This window comes from Xylocopa sonorina, chromosome 1, assembly GCF_050948175.1.
Source record: "Xylocopa sonorina isolate GNS202 chromosome 1, iyXylSono1_principal, whole genome shotgun sequence".
Classification (NCBI taxonomy): domain Eukaryota; kingdom Metazoa; phylum Arthropoda; class Insecta; order Hymenoptera; family Apidae; genus Xylocopa; species Xylocopa sonorina.
Genome location: NC_135193.1, coordinates 7901221 through 7920965, shown reverse-complemented (window position 1 = coordinate 7920965; position 19745 = coordinate 7901221). Strand labels below are relative to the sequence as shown.

At 41.8% G+C, this 19745-nt stretch overlaps 1 protein-coding gene across 4 annotated transcripts in view; it reads right to left on the bottom strand.

The window, feature by feature from the left end:
• The window catches only part of Mtd (TLD domain-containing protein mustard), a 177419-nt gene that overhangs the window by 141156 nt on the left and 16518 nt on the right, over positions 1 to 19745 (bottom strand). Inside the window, exon 1 of one of the 4 annotated variants that reach the window (XM_076904122.1) lies at positions 2351 to 2504. The exons of 2 other annotated variants lie outside the window; for them this stretch is intronic. In XM_076904122.1, coding sequence (XP_076760237.1) covers positions 2351 to 2499 — 149 coding nt within the window. In that variant the 5' untranslated portion in view covers positions 2500 to 2504. Of the gene's footprint in view, positions 1 to 2350; positions 2505 to 19745 lie in introns of those variants that run through there. One more of the 4 variants, XM_076904114.1, reaches the window with a different exon arrangement.

Below are 19745 nucleotides of genomic sequence, written 5' to 3'. Positions count from 1 at the left end.
CCAGAGTTAGTAGATATTTATAATTGTTTTATTTAATTTTATATTCATTCCTCTCTGGAGGGTTCGTTGAAATATGGTACGAGCTGTAAATCACCCCCTTTATACTACAGTTCTGTGAAGATCGATGAATTGTAGGGGTCCGTGCATTCGACAGTTGTTAGTGCTCGAAATATAAATTTTTTGGACGTCAATATTCGTTTCGGAATTCAATTTAGCTATAGAATATTATTTTTCCGCAAATTTGCACGATCTTGGATCCATTCCAACGTTCTTTCTTTCGATCTTACATTGTTTAAAGTCCCAAACTGTTGGTCAGCGATGTTTACACTTTAGTAATATAATTCTCGATGCAACGATCAATTAATATAAATTACATTTGTTATTTAATATTTAAATATCGAGAAGAGGGGATTAAAATACCGACCAGTGAAATAAGAGGCCGGAGAAAGAATCGCGGGAGGCAGAACCGGAGGAACCGCTCGCACCAGCAACGGCTGCCATCTACTGATTACGTCTCGCACTGAGGAACACTCGCCCGGAGATAACAGTTTGAATTACTGCCGCGAGTAATTAAATTGAACGATATTGGATTTCCCGGCTGCGGTACGCGCATCGTATACGATTACGTTGCTGTTCGCCAGGTATTTTTCTCTTTCGAACGAAAAATATCCGCCCGCTGCACCCCGAGGAGCGATCAAGGGCGAGGAGAAACGATCGCGCGATTCAAAATCGCTGATCGCCTATGCTTCGTCATTTTCCGCGCCATCAATCTCCGTCGTTTCGCAAAAGGTACGGTGAGCTGAGATTTTCTGAGAATACAGTTTTTTTTTCTGTCCGGTGGTTCACCGAGTAATCGATTTTTCTTTTCATACCAATTTGATCGATACCAGGTGAATAGTATGCACGACATCGATTTAGTAGCGTTCTGTTCTGTACAGAGACTTAACTTAAATTCAAAATCACTTTATTCCATATTATATATGCTAAGAAACTCTTTCGCAGCACTGCTTCGTCGAATTTACGTATCCAAAGAGCGATTAATTGAATCGAATCGGTAACTAACGTCAAAATAGACGGTATTATTCAAATGAGAGTGGCGGAGAACCAGGAGACGGAATTAGGATTGCTAATGGTGGGTCACGTTGGAGTAGCCACTTCCGGGACGGATGGAAGTGAAATCTCAGGGAAATAAAGCGGCCAGCATCGCTCTTCGAATCGCAACGGACGGGCGAAGTTTATGCGAGCCGATTTGGTATTCAAAATTTCGCACGCAAACAAAACCACCCCCGATATACCCGGAGGCGATTGAAAATGTAGCCTCCGCGTGAAATCTCGGGTTCAACGACGCGAAAGCAACGTTAAATTATTGAAGCATACGCGTTGGATTGTGGATATTGAGAAATTTATTGGATATATGTAGATACTATGCTCGCATAAAACTGCGATGCTCTATTTCGCGTTAAATTACGGAGCGTGCACGTGTTCCGCTTTAACGAGACGTATGAAAGATTCGAATCGGGTGGATATTGAGAAATTTATTGGGAAATGTACGAGTCCCGATTGGGGTGGGCAGATTATCGGATGCTTTGGCTGTTTTTACTGTTATTGAAACGGAATTTTAGCCGAATGAGAATTCTGAATATCGGATCGCGGGTAACAATATAACAATTCCAAGTGTTTATCGATGGCGAGTCAATATGTAAGGGTGGATGTTTCGCATTGTACGATAAACGATATCGTACCGAATGCAATGTTTGCAAAATTGGATTGATATTTGAATATTTGTCAACGTTTGACAAAATGCACTGACTATTTGAAACAATAATTTCGTTTAATTCTACGCGTTGCTTATGCGCAAATATACGGTTATTGAATGGAGAACGTGTGAAAGGATTACGATGAAACGCGTCGCGTCACGAACTTTCCTTAAATGAGAGTAGGAGAATCTTAATAAACCGCGGGATAACCCTTGTAGCACTTGAAAAGATTCTCTCTCGAGTATTATAAAGTGATACTTCCAACCGCCTAAATGCAGGCGACCTCTCGGTTAAAGAAGCACGTATAATTTCTACTCTTCCCTCTTTCGTGGGTTTCCATAATTCTATACATATTCTATCAGTTCCTAATGAGCGACTATTATGCTACGTTTAACGAACCCAAAATGGATTAAAACACTGACCAATAAAATACAAGCCTTAAAGAACCGATGCTCGATACAGCGAATCGAAGCATTAATCGACAAATTCTTAATCTCCAAGTCAACTATCATCCCCGAATCCGATCTCTAAAACGCGAACAAGGAAATTTCCGAGAAGTCGTGACAAATACTTGACAAGACTAAGTTACTCACTGCCAGGTGAATCTGCCCGTGATGCCCTCCCTGAGGCGGTCCTTGAGGCTTCGCTGCCTGGACGGCAGCGAGGGACTCGCCGGTTCCTTCGGCCTGATCGGTGGCGGACCACTTCCGCCGCCGGCACCGCCGCCGGAGAACAACGCCATCGATCTTCCTCGCGGCGATCCAAAGGCGTCGTCGATCTGTCACTCGCGTACACGCGTGTCCCCGAACCCGCTGCGAACGGCTGCTGCCCCCGGCTGTCTTTAGGTCGCGCGTCGCGCGAGCATCGTCCAGACACTCGCTCGAACACGACCGGAGTCACTGTACGTCTGGGAATTCGCCAGTTTCCGCCCACGGGCCGCGGTACCGATATCCGTCTATCACGCTAATCACCCCTCGAGTCACCCGAGCTAATTGATTTCAGTCTCTTTCCCTTGGCAGCTACCGGAAATCGTTTTCAAATTACGAACACGGACGATCGATGAACTGACCATCGGCTTACCGATGAAATCGAACAAGTAATATTTTGCCAGTTTTGCATTAATGAGGTTCAAAAGGTTTTCACCTTTAACGATAGCTATGGTTAATATTATTCGCATAATTATTAGCAGAAATAAAGATATGATATTGGTAACGGAAATGCACTTAACGCAAAAGTGTACTTATCTCGTTTTGGCAGTAAGCCAACGATATATATATATGCGGATAAATTTTCTTTCCCCTCTTTGATGTTCCATTTTGAAATTTTTTAATGAAACACTTTAAAATGCTTTTGTAGGTTTGTAATTGTCATAAAATTCGTAGCACGAGATCGTAAATTTGTTGTAGAAGGAACGAGTAGGATGTTCTCCGAGAGCTTTGAGTGGTTCTCGTTCGAGTCAAAGGGGTTGGTAAACGGTTCCGTTCATATAAAAGCCGTCCGATTGATGGACCTATTCCGAGAAGAGGATATCTGCTATCGTTTGCGTTCCATCGAACGATATCATTCGTTGGGTGGGATTTCGTATGAAAAATTACACGGAGATGGATGTCTGCCTTATCCGTGGCCAGCTAAAGCGGAGATTTCTGATATTTTGTTACGGGAACTCGACGGAGGGAATAAAAGCGTAGCACTGAATAATGCCAGAAGTCGAGGATATCAATAAACATAAAAAAAAATATTTTTAATAATCAAAATTACCCACCAAAAATAAGTTTGCTTGAAACGAAACTGTCTTCTTCGCCGATAATACCTTCAACTATTTTTCGAATGGAAAATGTCCAATTTTCTACAGGTTCGCGCGGTTCGAACAATTAATTAGCGATGGCGTACACGTGACACGGAACAGATGGATCGATGAAAATCACTCGCGCAGAAATATCGATCACAGATGGTTCTAGCAGCTCGGTCGGAACGGGTACTACGATCGAGGCCGATTTTCTAGCCGCATCGTGTTGTCGCCTTGTTGAAGCTCGTTAAATAACAAACACGATCGGACGGACGATTCAATTTACTCGTAACTAGCATCATCAAACCTTTGTCGACTTTCTACTGTGTCGTCGTTCTGAACTTCTCATCTATCCTGACCCTTCGAGCGTCTTCCGTTACATTTACCTCGCTAATTTTCACGTCAAAAGATAATTACGCGCTTACGGGTTTCGGAAATTAAAATCCACCTAAAATTGAACCTGACGACTCTGTGTAGTACGAAGAAATGATAATTGATTAAAGAAATGACAAACGAAGGCATTTCAACGATTTTACGTATTTCCGTATGAAATGCATTTCCATTGAAATGAAATGAGATACAAAGTAGAATCTAAGAAATTAATCACATTTCTCGGCTGTTTAAGGTCGCGTTTCCGAGTAAAAGATTGAAAGCGTCCCGATCGAGAAGACCGCTCTCGTCGCTTCCGTTCGATCCATTGGCTGGTAGACGAGAGGAAACGCCGTCACGATAACGCGTTCATGTGGAACCGCCATTTGTACGCGGGCACCTCCGCGAAAATAAAGCCGCCGCTTCGTATCGGGGGCTCGGTTGGAGTAGCGATCGAAACGAGTGGCGTGAAGCATTCTCTCGACGGCCTCGAACCGCGTCTTTAGAATCGAGGTATTGATGGAGAACAGTCGGACGGGGTCCTTGTGCTCGAGTGCGAGCGAACTCGAGAGGAGATCCTGTTAAATCTTACGACTTCCTCTCTTGGATCGCTGCGTCTTTCGTTCCTTTTCCATGATAACAGATACAATAATAACGATCAAATTAGAAACAGCTTTCCTGTTGGATGCCAACTCACTATTTCACGAGCCATAGCTATCGTCGCTATCCTTTGCGATTCATCTCAAACAGTCATATACCCTAAATATTACTCGTCCCTTGTGCCACACCGAACCTATGTCTCATCCTTGACCTTTGGCTACTCCCTCCAATCTATGAAACTACCCCAAGCTCCTTACAAAATACCTTAAATACCAAGCTTGGCAGCAAGGCGAAACAGCCAGAGCAGCTTTCATATTCGTAATTCAGAATTCAACACTTCGCACGGGCAACATAAAAATATACTTAATATTGTTCTTCTCCAAAAAAGTGCGCCTTATGGACCGAGAAATATGGCGCATACGATTATAATGGATTACAACCCTTCTACAACAGGATTGATACAGACGAAACGTAAGTTGCTAATAGGAGTTGTTGCGAGCGTTACGTTACGACTATAAGTAAATGGGACGGTGATACTTGTGTTAGGTTCAAAGAGAATTTTAAAAATTTGCTAGACAAGGGTGGCATGTAGGTCTCCGTTTTAAGAAGCTTTGTGCATGTGACGTACGAAATGCGGTATAGACCGGCAGCTGGTGGCGACAGCGCTAGCTCTATGACCGATAGAATCGACCTTAACAACCTCAGTTAAATTTCATTACGCTCCTCCGCGGTAGCACGCGCCTCTCAAGGTTGCAACGCGCAACTTTAATTGCGCAAAAACAGCGCTGTCGCCGGGATCGTTGATCAGCCAGTCTGCTGCCCGAACCGCACGTATCCATCCTGGATTTTTCACTTGTGGAACAACGCGTGCGTTTGGGAACGATGGCCGCCATTATCGTGGAACGGAAACGTGATTCACGACCGGTCGACAGAGACGTTCCGTGTGTTTCGATTCTGTTTTCTTTTTCCTAAGTTATTCCGAAGCAACGACCATTCGTTTTGAAAGTAGCTGTGATAATTGTAAGTGGAAACGTATGTTTCAAAATATCAGATAATAGCGTGCATGAGCGACCAAAGAAAGCCATGTACAATAGATTTGGGCGGATTATGGCGTTGTAGGTGTTCTCGAGACTAATCCTGAACGGTCTAAGAAGGCATTATTGTACAAATCTTCAGGTTGAACACAAGCCAAATATCTAGTAGACCCATATAATTGGTACTTTTCTTCGAAAATTTCTTAGAGTAATGGAAAAATAATCGAAGAACGCAAAAGAAAAGTGACGAATTCCCGACGAGACGGTTTCTGGCCGTAACCTGGCCCCAACGAAGGGCGTTGCCAAGGTCAAGGTCACCGGCGCAAGGTCGAGGACTGGCAGTCCCGATTCCCGTCGAGTGGAGAACACACCAGGGCAGGCCTCCCGCCTCGAAAGCCTCCCGGTATTGATCCATTTCGCGGCCAGCAAACTCGACCAATCCCGGCTGCCTCTGCATGGTAACCAACGTGCCCCGGCACATTTTCGGCAGCACAGACCATCAGGCGCCCCGAGACGATTTACGAATTTCCGTCACGACCGCTAATTAACGCCCTCACCCTACGTCTCCATCTTTCTCCCAACAATTTCCTTTCTAATTACCACTTTTTCCATTCCCATAGATCGAATTTTCTATTTCCACTGGAACTTTTGTCTCACGTTCTACGTGTACAAGAAATTATTTAAAAAACTAACAAAATAACGTATAATCGGATAGATGCTGAACACAGCCTTCGAAAATCTGGACCTTGCCTCAAAGACAACGAGCGAAAAGCTCGCGCGTCCTTTGATCTCCCGTGAATGCTCAACTTCGCAATGGCTCTTGCCCAACAGCCGCCACGAACAGACCCCGTGTGCTCGTTAATTAGAGGCAAATTCTTCATCAAATTCGCACTGCACACAACGGCGAACTAACCCTATTAAATCGTCGAGGAGGACAGCGAACGCAGAGCCGAGTGTGCATTCAACGGTGATTCAGAAATCTTTTAGAAATTCGTACAATCGAAATGGTGTTGTCCAACTAATTATTATTACCACTTGTGTGACAATTTTTTCATTCGAAATGGGACGAAACGATGTGTTTCGTTTGAAGCGATGAAATTTCGTATTGTTGCGACTAGTAGGAACTGGTGTTGATTAAGAAAATTAATTCGTTCGCTATTATCGTATTAAATGCTGTTTCTGGTGTATCGTGTGTTCTCACATTTGCATATGTGAAAGATGGAAGATAATTATATAGAATTACGAGTGATACCAGTTCGCAATGAAAATGTTATATAACAAATTCACGTGTGCATCTGTTAAGCATACAGTCAACCCTCGAAATTGCATTCTCAGAGCGCCAAGTTGCGACGCGTGCAGTTATGAAATGAAATATTCTAAATACAAAAGGCAATTATTAATTCGTACCGCGTTATATGGAAGCCATGTTATAAGAGGATCGACTTTGTAAAACCATTGCAACAAATTCACGTGTTCGCACATGTGTAGCATATATTTCACATATCGCTTTTCTGAAAACGAAGTCTGAATTGATATCGCGACACTGAGACACTGGTATCAAAGGTATTAAACAGAACTCCCGTTGCATGACCAGAAACGCTGTTTCTTACATTGTTCGAGACTCGCGGGACGATCGAAACAGCAGGAATTCAGTACAAGTGCTAATTTCGTGTAATTAACCACTTGCACAACAATGACGCGCCAGGCACCTCCTACGTTGTCTTTCCTAGAACTGAACATTTTTACCTGATTCCGATCTGGTCGTCGCGTGTGTAATGCGAACGTATTCATTGTCCTCTCTCAGTTTCCGCAACGTATTAATATTTATTCTTTTTATAGAAGCGAATACGTGTCTTTGAATCAGTTTAAAATATAGCCAACTAAAAATCGGCTCCGTGACAGGAACGATCGAATATTCTGACACGGTGCCATTTTGGAGAACCATCCGGAAGATTTGAAGTGCCATTCTGGAGAACTAGAAGATTTCAAGTACCATTTAAACGAGCGCCCCTTCTGGCTGCAATTTAAATTACATTATCGATACTGGGACACCTTGTATATGCGAAAACGAAGCCTACTTGTTCACGGATCAATCGATCGAATTCGAACGCGTTCATTTCCATATATCTCGAGAAACGAATAAAAGAGATTCTAGAGCTGCGTTTCTCCAACTTTTCCTTATTGCGAGACACTTTTGAAATTGTAAAATTAATAGGGAACGCTAGAGAAAATTTGGGTTTCCGATTCTCTAATCTCTAATTTCATAATTTCTCGAGGAACACTTAGCGACTATGGAACACAAGCGTTCCACGGAATACACAGTTTGGGAAACGCTGTTCTAGAGTGACGATCGAATCAACGTTTTCAGTGGTTCAACGAGCAGACAACCTGTCTCCTAGCCTATTCGTAATTTATGGCCGCAGCGTGGGCCACCCTTTCAAGAGGTTTCTTTGCCTTCATGTTTAAACAGGGTCGCTCGACGGGCAACGGTGTTCTCACGCGGTGGTGGTAATGTGTGTCAGGGTGACCACTTTTGCATAATTGCCCTGTTCGCCGCTCGAGTTTTCGTTGAAAAAAATAATCGGCCTCGATAAACGCGAGGATCGTGTTCACAGTGCAGGTTCGTCGGGGTGACTAACTCGTAGGAATTAATCCGTCTACCAAAACTGATTTAGATACTTCGTAGACGCCATTTTAACGTATTCAGTATAATTTAATAGGTAATGTAACAATGCTTATCGAATAAATAAATAATTGATGGCACACGGCGACCCACGTGCAACTCGAGTCGAGTCGACAGGTTGAACGTTCTATTGGAAATCAAACAGTCGATCTCGCTACCGAGCCACGAGGCTCGTACGTACAAGGAACATATTAATTATTAATCAATCGCGACGAGAAACAAGAAACGTAACCTTCGCGCATAACAGTTTCATGCCAATCGATGATGTAACCGTGAATGAAGGTTTCGCGTGCCATTTTCCAAAGGTACTATCCATCTCGGAATAGGAAACGTCGGGAGGAAAAAGGCAACGGAAGATCGAGGAGATCCATTAATAATAAATGAAAATCAGCGAACGATCGTCGTTTATCTTGCTCGTTCGCCAGGGTTATTCGCGGGGTTCGCAGCTTCCACTTTCCACCCATCGTTTTGTAAGCAAACAACTTTGAACGTTGAAGCGGAGCAAGTGGAGAACACTGGAGAAGATATTTTCCGAAGTTATGACAATGTAATTAAGAACTGGCCATTCTCCTGCGATTAATATATTCTTGCTCTTTTTTTTTGCAGTTTTTCTGCAATTAGTATTCTATTATAATTCGCAATTTTTCCACGATTATTATTTTCTGATAACACACGACCCATTGTCAGATACAATTAACGTCTTCTTGTAATCCACGATTTTTCTCGCAATTAATATTTTTTGTGATCCGCAATTTTTGTTCCGTTATTACTCATTCCTACATCCAAATACCAGTTTAATGTCATTTTCTCGTTAGCTTGTAAATTTCGATAGAAACCACGAATTTCTTTTCTAAATTTTCGAATGAAATTAAAATTTAACGAGCGATCACAAATATCGATTTAATTTGTTATAAAAGCAGTCGCGACGGTTTTCCAAAGTCATTCCCAAGATCGGCGAGCGCGGGAATCGATTGCACGTTCAGAGGTTAAAACGGTCACGATGACGTTGGTCGCGTCGCGATTCATAGTCGCATTTAACGAGGTCGATATATCACCGCGAGGCAATCCACGTCGAATCGTCGTGGAAAAATCACTCTAGAGAACGTTCAAAACAACCGTTATCGACCGCTCCTCAAAACTGCCATCACGCCATTCACGTATCCGCCCTTGCGAGTCTTGAAACTAGTGGAGAACGTGGAGAACGATCGAACTAAAGATTGCGACAAATTAAAAAATGAATACAAAAATGTAAACGCGAGAACTACTCCATTTGCATTAACCACGGCAGTTTTTAGCGAATAGAACAGAGGAAGATGACGAACAGATGAATTTTGAATCTTTTTAACTCGTTCGCAAGTGAAAGGGCGCTTTGGACGAGCTATTATGCAAGTGCGCATCTAAATTAAGTTTGTAACTCGAGTTTTCACGTCGCATTTTGTCGGTGTTGCGATGATAGCTTTATTATTGGGAAACTTAAATTTAACCAGAATATTTTGGACCCGATATCTAATTTTGTGATGAAAAGATCATATGTGAGATGCCTCTGTGTCTACAGACCATGTTCGAAACGGGATTAGTTATTATACTGTTAACGAAACGCTATCGCCTACGAAATTGTCGACCATGTGCTTTAAATAGTAGCCAGATTATTTAGAAACACGAGGGCGAGAAGCACCAAATGTGCTCCCAAACGTTCCGAGTCGCGGACGAAATGGTACTATGTTGCAAGAACCAATTTCCGATCATTAAACTCGATTAACAGATATTAAACAATTTATCACGTTAGTTACCATTTCGTCCGAGATTATAATTCGCAGCGAAGATTTTCATAAAAAACTGAGAATCTCACACCGTGCACTGAAGATCCAGAAGATTTCCTCCGCGTTTGAAAAAAGAGAAGAGAGACCACCTAGGTTAAATGAGGTTAATCCGATTAAGTTAAAACAGCGCTACCAGTAGGAGAAACTAATATACATACATTCCCAGTGCAAGATCCTAATCGCAACGTTCTCTAAGGATACTTTCAAGGAGCAGGCCCGAGAAAAATTAATCACCCTAAATCCTCCCTTCGGAAACCAAATATTCCAGCAATTATCTCTGAACATACTCTAAAGATATCTATCGATAAAATCGTGACCTTCTTTCACGCAGAAGCAATATCTCTACACGAGCAACAATAGAGTCTCCTCGACCCACGGTCTGCACCCTCTAAATTTAACCCACGCCATAACTAAGTGCACACTGGTTGCTCGCGTCAAAGCAGACGCGACTGCTGTCTACGATGATGTTGATAACTGTTGATTTCAACTGACTGGATCTCCGAAAATAAAATTACACCGATCCACCGTCTCTTCGACAGCTATTTCCGAGGCATCGCCGTCGCGCGTGAACCGCGCGGAGTGGTGCGTCGCGCGGCCATTGCAGAGGATGCAATAAACGAAGCGGACGCATTTCGCAGACGTTGTTATCGGTGGAGATATTCCTGTCTGTGTTGTGGAATCGTAACGTGCGAGTAGCAGCGATCAATCGGTTCGATTAGATTCGCTTATTAAGACGACGATGCCATGGACGGATCGATTAAACATCTTAAGACGGAATGTTAGAAACGTAAGAGCGACGCAATCGCCGGAGAAAGGGATTTTATTTTTTCGCGGTTTCTCGGAAAGCGTTGGGGTCGTCGATGAACCATGAAATCCGCCGAAAGCGGAGCGTGTTTATCAAAATTTCGAAGGCTCCTCGGGCATTTAAAACGATCTAAAACTGGAACGCTCGAGCCGACCAATAATTCACCCCGTCGGAGGGGCAAGTTTTATCGAAACAATCGCAACTTTCCTATAATTGGGGCGTTTTAACGTTCTCCAGCTGGCTCTAACTTCCAGGGAATAATTAAATGGAGGCTCTCTGCTTCGTGCTAATACAAGTGAGTTAATGAATCTGCCTATCCTGGTGTGCAATGCGAGAAAGCGTCACACCGAAATCAGTCGTCGAGAACCACGATCGTTCCAGTTGGTTCCCGTTTGTTTTTCTTACGATTAACAAATTGAAATTTATTAAAAAATATTTGTTTTACCATCGTTCCTACACCATTTTTACCATTTTCTCAAGTATTCGAATCATTTTCTACGCTTAACCCCTTTCCCTTTTTTTCAAATGGACGTAACAAACAAATCTTCTACATTCCAAACGCATTATAAGTATATCTGTTTATGTATATCAATAATTTGTAAACCATAAATATCTTCTCCACGCAATAAAAAATAAAATCCTTTTAATGCGAAACAAACTATGGACGGTTCGAGAAAGGGTGCAACGATCGAGGAAGGGCGCAACTAGAGAAGGGGGTGAGATACACAGCTGCCTTTAGCCATGATATAATCAAGCAGGTGCGGCCTCCCTTTCGCCAAGGACGCGCGACTTGATTGATGGAGCAAATATTAGCTCGCGAAAACCACCCCTGCCCAACCTTTTCCCGTTCAACCTCGCCGTCGTCGCGACGCCTCGCGACTACGTTTCCAGCGAAACAAACTCGTTTCTGGTACTTTTATTCCTCCCTCTTGTCTCTCGTCCCCTACTCACGGGCCTGTCGTGACTGTTGGTTTAAAAAGGGAAGCGGGTGGGTTTGACATTTACGACGAAGGGCAAGAAATCTTTGTTCCGATTCCTGAGAACCAGGTTATCGAGTTGCACGGAGCACGTGGCGTTTCGCGTTCGAGTTTATTGCAGATGGATGAAGTTAATTACTCCTCCGCGGCACTCCGATGGCTCCCAGAGGATGCTTTATGCGTTCTGCGCAGAATTGAAATTTAAAATCGAGGGGCACGAAACGTGTGTTATAAATAATGGAAACGAATGGATTGCAGTCTGTTTTTGATAACATTCGCCATTTTTAGGTCACGCTAGGTGGTAGAACACGTCCGTATTAAAAACTGTGCGAGAATGCTATAGCTGATATCGATTCGTGACTCTTCGAGAGACCAGTGGAATTATTTTGTGTATTTTAAGAAGTACGATGTTTTGCGCGCGATACAATATACAATGCGACTACTAAATAAATATACAAAAATATTAAATAATATAGAATTTATTAAAAACAAATAAAATGTAATGTAAAATTAAATAACGAAGAAATACCTGAAGAGAAGCAAACGCGGGCACAAAGGAACCAACTGAAGAAAATAGCTAAAGCTCCGAGTCTTCGAAATGTGATCAAAGCGAAACCAACGAGCCCTCGATTCCAACAAGAATATCGAGACTCCGTCACAGAGATCGCAAAGTAACCAACAGAATTGGCGTATCGCGAAAAGGAAATACGAGGGCCGCTGAAGAACACGCGAATACTTAACGACCTGACCGATGTATCGAACGAAGGGCGGAAGAATTTTGGGGGCGAACTTGATGCCAGCCAGTGTGCTATCTGTGCGATTGCAGAGGAGTGATTGGGCGACCTACTTTCCGAGACAATCGCGCGATGCCGTGGGTGTACGAAAAGGGGTTGCCACGAAGGGGTGGCTGCGGGAGGACGCGGAGCGACCGGATAACAAACAACTGCTTTCGCTGTTCTACGTGACGTCAAGGTCGTTGTATCGACGATGTCTGGCCGAGCTTTCGTCTTCTTCCTGGCCGTTTGGGGAGCTCTGTTGCGCTTCCCCATCGATAACGCTGACGAAGGGGTGAGTGGTTCAAGATTATGGTATATACACGATTAAAAAAATTCAGAAGATCCAGAGTCGAAGGAAAATAGTATGTAATACACGAAGGGATGAACACTGAAGGTTTAACAATTTTTCAAATTTTTTAAGAATAGGGGTAGTGAAAATTATTTTCATACATTTCTCAAGAGGTTTAGTGCACAATCACTAATTAATCTGTCTCCTCGAAGAGCGATATGGTAGACTTGCGACGTCCCCACAGTGAGGACTTCCCAGTGCAAGGGACTAACTAAAAATTGAAGACGATAACTCAACTATACAATGACCACCGACATTTTTTGTAACTGCCACTTTAGAAGGAGTCAAAGCAGCGTCTCGGGGTTATGATCGAGTACGCTCTTAATTAAAGCAACGAGCGACAAGCAGCGGGACGCATTAGTTTGCATATTGACCTATCACAATCTCGTGCTGACCGTGCAAACGTTACTGGACAGAGTTATCGAGGAGATAGCACGTGGCTCATATTGGATTACGCGAAATCCTCTTACGATACGCGGTCCTCAAGGTTGCGGAGCGACCTCCGCCGCCATTGCGACAAATCGAAAGGAGTAAGCTGTCCGCGAATCGCGTTAAGATCCAGACGGAGTTCAGCCTAAAATCCGATGAACGATGAGCAGGATTTAAAGGAACGCGATCAATCGCGGCTAACAACGCTGAATGCTTCGTTTTCTCCTTATTTACGATATTTATTTCAATTCTCGAGTGTTAACCATTTGTTGTTGAATTTTTATTTATCAGATCGAATATGTTCGTCGCATAGCACCAGATTGTGTAGCGAAGCGGTAGATATTTAGTGTTATACAGTAACGAAACTATTTTTTACGACGTGCATGATGGCGTTTGACCGTTAAGGGTTGAAAACGGCAAAGTCTTCATTGAGACTTTATTTAAGACTGTTTTATAGTAATTTGCAATTTTATTAGTATTTTGAAGGATTAGTAACGGTGTATGCGATATCTAAAGCGTTAAATTCTTCATTTTATTTCTAAATACACTTACAAAAGGTCTTTAAAGACCTTTAATGGAATACTCAAAGAGAGTACTGCAGTTGAAGTACCAATAGCGATAAATTCTCCATTACGTTTTCATTAACGATATTTGAAAGAAACTACATGATTTTATAAGAACTGTAGTCTCTTAAATAATGCTTATCAAACACCTCTCTTCATCCCCGAATTTTCTTTCCCCAAAATTGTAAATTGAAAAAGAAGAAACCGTTAGGAACACCTATAAATAATTCGAATACACAACATAAAGTTTGAAACTCCATCACGTTCGCACACCGAAATTAGTTAGCAAAGTTTGGGACTCGAAAAAGACGTCGCGAGCAATGTCGTTACGAGAATCTTCGGCTTTTGAAAGCACGACGCAGGAAGGAAGACGATCGTGCCTTGTTACGTGCTCGGCGATCGAGAGCTTCTGTAAACCTACTTGTCCCCGAAACTAGGTCAGCCTGACCACTCAAAATCTTTTTTACGTACGTAATCCGTGTAACTATCCTCCTTGAAACCGGTCTCGCAAAGGAGAAAACATGACGAGGCGTCTATCTTGCTACTTTCAAATTATAAAAAATGATATCTCTGACTACGATTTAATTTTCGAAATCCGTGTGTGTAAAAAGAAGAATTTTTATTATAGTCGAATTGATCGAATAAAATAATACTAAAAACTAATTTGACAAAAATGTGTAAAATAAAGGTACAAAAGAAAAATGAATTTTAAAACTCGCATTAAATGTGTAATAGTGAAACACTATTCGCACTCGATAATACAATTCTAAAATTGATCGCCAATAAAACCAGTTTAAATAACGCACCACGAATATGAAAGCAGAATAAAGCTATTTTATAGTGAAATAAAAACGATAACGCGAACGCGACCCTCGTTATTACCTATATATGTATACTAGAGACTGAGAGAATGGGACGTTATTAGAAAAATAACAAAAATAAGTACCTCATAAAAGTATCCCTGATAGAACCTTCTGTTATTAAAGTCGTGCGAATAATCTGTCGGGAAATTCAGTATCGCGCGGTCAAATAAAATTCTAAAGCACTCGAAGAGCGGCCATTATTATTACGTATACGCGACCGAAGAGATAATTGTTTATTCGATACTTGAGCGATAAATAAAGCACACGAGAACGTAAGCAGACTGTAAATGCAAATCGAATAATCGCGGGAGCCTGTTGGCACCCTCGAGTACAAGTGTAAAGGGGTGCTAGGGTGACGCTGATGGCGATATGCATAAACCGAGGAAAATAAACGCTACCATTAATTCGTATGCAGTGGTAGTTGACGACTTTTGTTGAAATTTACATTCTTCGAAATCGATGACGAATTATCGAAAACAATAATTACTTCCTATATATTGTTCGATGATTGACTCAAAAATTTACGTAGGTTTATGTTATCTGTCAATGTTTCATTTTGATATTTAGCAATATTAAAGCAATTAGGACTTGTTAGACGATACACGATACAGTTTTTCGAGAGTACTCACTTCCACCTCCGTTTCCATACAATACAATTTCCGATCTATCTCTAACAATCACCGCGTCTAAGGTGCGACTCTGTCATTTCGATAGCCTTGCTAACTAGCAGGGTCCATTAGCAGCTTTCCTCCTTTCCCTTCTTACACAACCTCTACAGGAAGTAACGCGGTTCGATAATAAAAATTGCTAAGTAAAGGACGGATTGAGTTGGAGAGATTGTTAACGGAGCTATAAAGAGATTCATGGGACACCGTGAACTACTTCCTGAAACGCGTGCCCCGGGTACGGCCATAAATATTCATACCCCCGCCGACTATAAAACAACGTTTATTGAAATTAAGCGACGCGTTTGAGGTCTCCCAATGAATGTTTTACCATAAATCTGCACTCGAGTCCACTTTCGTCACCTTCCAGTTAATTAAAGTTACTTCTTTCAACGAGTTTACGATCTCAATATTCAAATGGTCATTCCATTCCTTTTCGTTTGCAATGATTTTAATTGAAAGAAAGCTCGATGTACGTGTACGCGTAATTGTCCCTGAGGAGATTAAACGGTCTGTTCGGTCGTCAACAAGTTCGTTACTGTTCTAACGGGGGAACCGAAAACGTAGTAACTGCGGCGGAGCGGTGCGTTTCTCAACGCTGGTTTATGCATGATTAAACTTTCTACGATGTATTATTAGCACGAAGTAGGGCAGATGGAAACCCCGTCGTCACGATTTACGCGGTTCCGCAACGTTCCAGTCGTCTCTATCCGGACGGGGATCATCGTAGCGCGACCAGCGCGCAGCATCCGCGCGGTTTCTTAAACGACAACCTCGAACCACGTCTGATCGAATCAAATGAACAAATGAACGAGTGGTATTCTTAACGTAGGTATCTAGTTTAATTATCGTAGAAAAATTCTGCAGTGTTTGCGGCACTTTAAGTTTTTTAAATTAAAAGTCTGACGTTAACAATTTTTAATGGGAACAGGAAAGTTTGAATTCTCGAGGTTGAAATTTGAAATTGAAATTTTCAAACGTGACGTTTGAAATAAAAAATTACATTTTTTATAGAAATTGATAGTTTGCGATAGTTTGTGAAGTTTGAAACAAAAAATGGAATATTGTATAAGTGGGGAGGTTCGATAAGGCACGAGTGGAAAAGGGAATTGCATTGAATGCTCGGCGATCGTATGCACGTCCCAACGAAACGAAGTTTCACGCGCGACAGTAGATTATTCCGTGTTGCACAGACACGTATCCGGCACTTTTCAGTAGTTCCAGCGTATCGAATTTGCTACAGCAGTTTTTCGAGCTTCCCCGTAACTACGAATGTTTATTACGAACTTGTGTAAAACTATTTAAAAGATAGAAAAAGAAAATATGTGCCGCTATATTTTTGAAGAAATGAACGAAATAAAATTTTCTCGTCTTTTGATACCTTGTTGCACAATTATTTCAGTCTCGTCGTTATACCAATTTTAAAAATATTCATCCCTCGGCCAGAGAGTCGGTTACCCTTAACTGCGATCTCATTTTCTACAACGTTAAAATATCGTCAACAGTTGCGATGAAATATAAATAAATGCGAAATAATAATTACACGCGATTCAAATTTGAGAACCGCACGCAACAATCCCTTTACGCTCCAATTACTGTAACAGGAAGAAAATGTCGCCGGCTTTTGAAGCGACAAATGAACCCTCGCTGGTCGAGCAATTTTCAACGAGCCAAAGTACCACTGAGAATGATTCCAGCGACGTGTAATTTCGCCTGCGATGGTCGAGCCCGATGACAGCGACATTGAGCAAAAAAAAAGAGACGAAAGTCTCTGTAGTCCGATCTCGCGGCGAAGTGGGACGCGTTAATGAATTTCCTTATCAAAATCGCGCCGCGGCCCGCTCTTATTATCCGTCTCATCGATCAATACAACGTGAGGCCGTATCGCAGGACGAATTACAAGTAACGGGAGCGCGTTTCTGCGCAGGACGTGCCAGGATATCCGTTCTCCATCGATACCTCGGTTCCCCAACGAAAGAACAACCCCGTTGTGTCTCGAGCCAAGCGAAACTTTCGCGACGTGCTCGGCTGAAACGTGTCATCCGGAGTTGAGCCTCGGGATGGAGGGATGATCGATACTTTTCGAATGGTACGATTTCGTTGCGATATTACCATATATATATAGCAAAAAAATCATACGATAATGTTTTATTTAACCCGTTGCCACATCACTTAACTTGGAACAATTCGGCCCCGAGCAATACGCAGAAATGTTTGCTAAATCTCTCGACGATAAAAAGAGGAAACTCTCGACGAGTGATACCAGTGATATTTTATTCCGGTTTTTATTTAAAAACACATAGTTTCATGTAGCTCTGATATCAACGTAATTAGAAGTTTTAGGTATACAGTGTTTATGTACGCTTCGACTACGAAATTAGACGATGACGTCGCTTCGTGTTAGCGGAATATTAGAAGGATAATTGACCGGCTAAAAGTACCCAAGGGTGTCCATAGCGACTTTTATTAATTAACAAATTCCGAAACGTACGAGCTGTTCGAGAAAATATCTCTCTGATGATTCGTTGTTGTTATTGTTGGTATAATTTCATTAATTATCAGCTGGAATATTTCATACGGTCCTGATGTTTCTCGTTAAATCATATAACGGAAGGAAAAAACGTTTCCCGTGATACGCGTGGGATAAACATCGTTTTATTAATTTAAAATTGAAAATCAGAAGAAGCGGAAGAACGGAGAAAAAAAAAATGTTACCAAACGTAACTCTAATCGAATTTATCGTACTTCGTAATTAATCTTTGTATGTATTATAAATCGGATTTAATATTTCGCAAATATTTATTCGTATAAATGTTCAGGAAAATTAAATATTATTGCGTTCCATGGAATAATCGTTCGACGCAGCATCAATAATGAATTTCAATAAGAGGCTGTACGATGTTAAAATGAAAAACAACTGGCCAGCGTGATTTGGTAGCGATGGAAGCGTGACGTTGAAATCGAATTGTTTTATTTTATTCGCAACTTCGAAATGAAATGAATAAAAATAAAGGGAAATTCAATAAAGTGATTGTTGTTTAAAAAATGTATCTGCAGTTCCGTAAAATTTATACAGACGAAATTACAACGAAATGGAGTGTTTAATGACCAGAATAAGTAAATTTTAATATTAATTCTGATGTAAATAACATTTTACGACGGATCATATTGTTGGATTTTATGGATTCACTGTAAATTGCTACAATGCTATGAAATAATTTCCGGCATAAAATGGTACTTTTGCGTGTACATTTTACGGATTTGCCTCATTAATTACTCAATTTGTGGTCTGAATTAAATTAAATAGCGTTTTTTAAATCAAAGAGAAGAAGAAGAACAAATTGAATTTTGAAATTCTCACGCTGAACAAACCGAAAAAGGGTGCAAGAAGAGAAGGTGTCCAATGGTGCGAGAATACGAAGAAAAGATAAGGATTAGAAGGAAACCCTGTGGAAATCAAGACATTCCCACGATTCCTGAGAATAAACAGCGCCGGTGGCCCGTGATAATGGTATCTCAGGGGCGCTCTTGGGGAAATCGAGCCACGACAGATGTCTGCGAGAAGGTCATTTGTCAAATTACTACGATTAATGGCAGTCCCACGCAAATGTGATTAATCAGTTCTGACCAGTTATCCGCAGGAGGCGCACCAGAGAAAAATTGCTGGTCCAAGCTATCAATTTAATATATGTCATTATCTCTTATTTAATTCTTTTGTTAAAAACTCTACCAAATATTTTTCAGTATATTTTTCTGTATATTTTGCATTTTATCCTTCTGAATGTCTGCGTCTTTTCGTTACGTATCATTTTATTGTCTGTGTGTCTGCCTCTATCATCTCCAGAAATTATAATGCTTCGCAAGATGTCTATTATGCACATAAATGTCCACCCTATTTCCATCCTACTGCGTTCGTCCATCAAACACACTCAACGAGCCCTCGCGAGTCCTACCATTCAACTACTGGAACGAGAACTGAAACGTAGCAAACGGAATGGACGAGCTAAAAAGGAAAGAAACAAGAGGGATGTCCAGGGTGCGTTTTAACTCGACGTTAATGCGAAGTGGTCGGCCAAGGGTGAAGGTTATTATCCCTCGCTGGCAGGATTCCAGCAGCCGGTCGAGGGTTCGGATGGAGACGAGAAGTGCTTTCTTCACGAACGCGTTTAACCCTCCACAAGTTAACTCGTGTTGCTTTCAAGCGATTACGTTAATTATCCGTATCTTTCAACGTGACTTCGTATAGCATCTTGTAGCATTCGACCACCC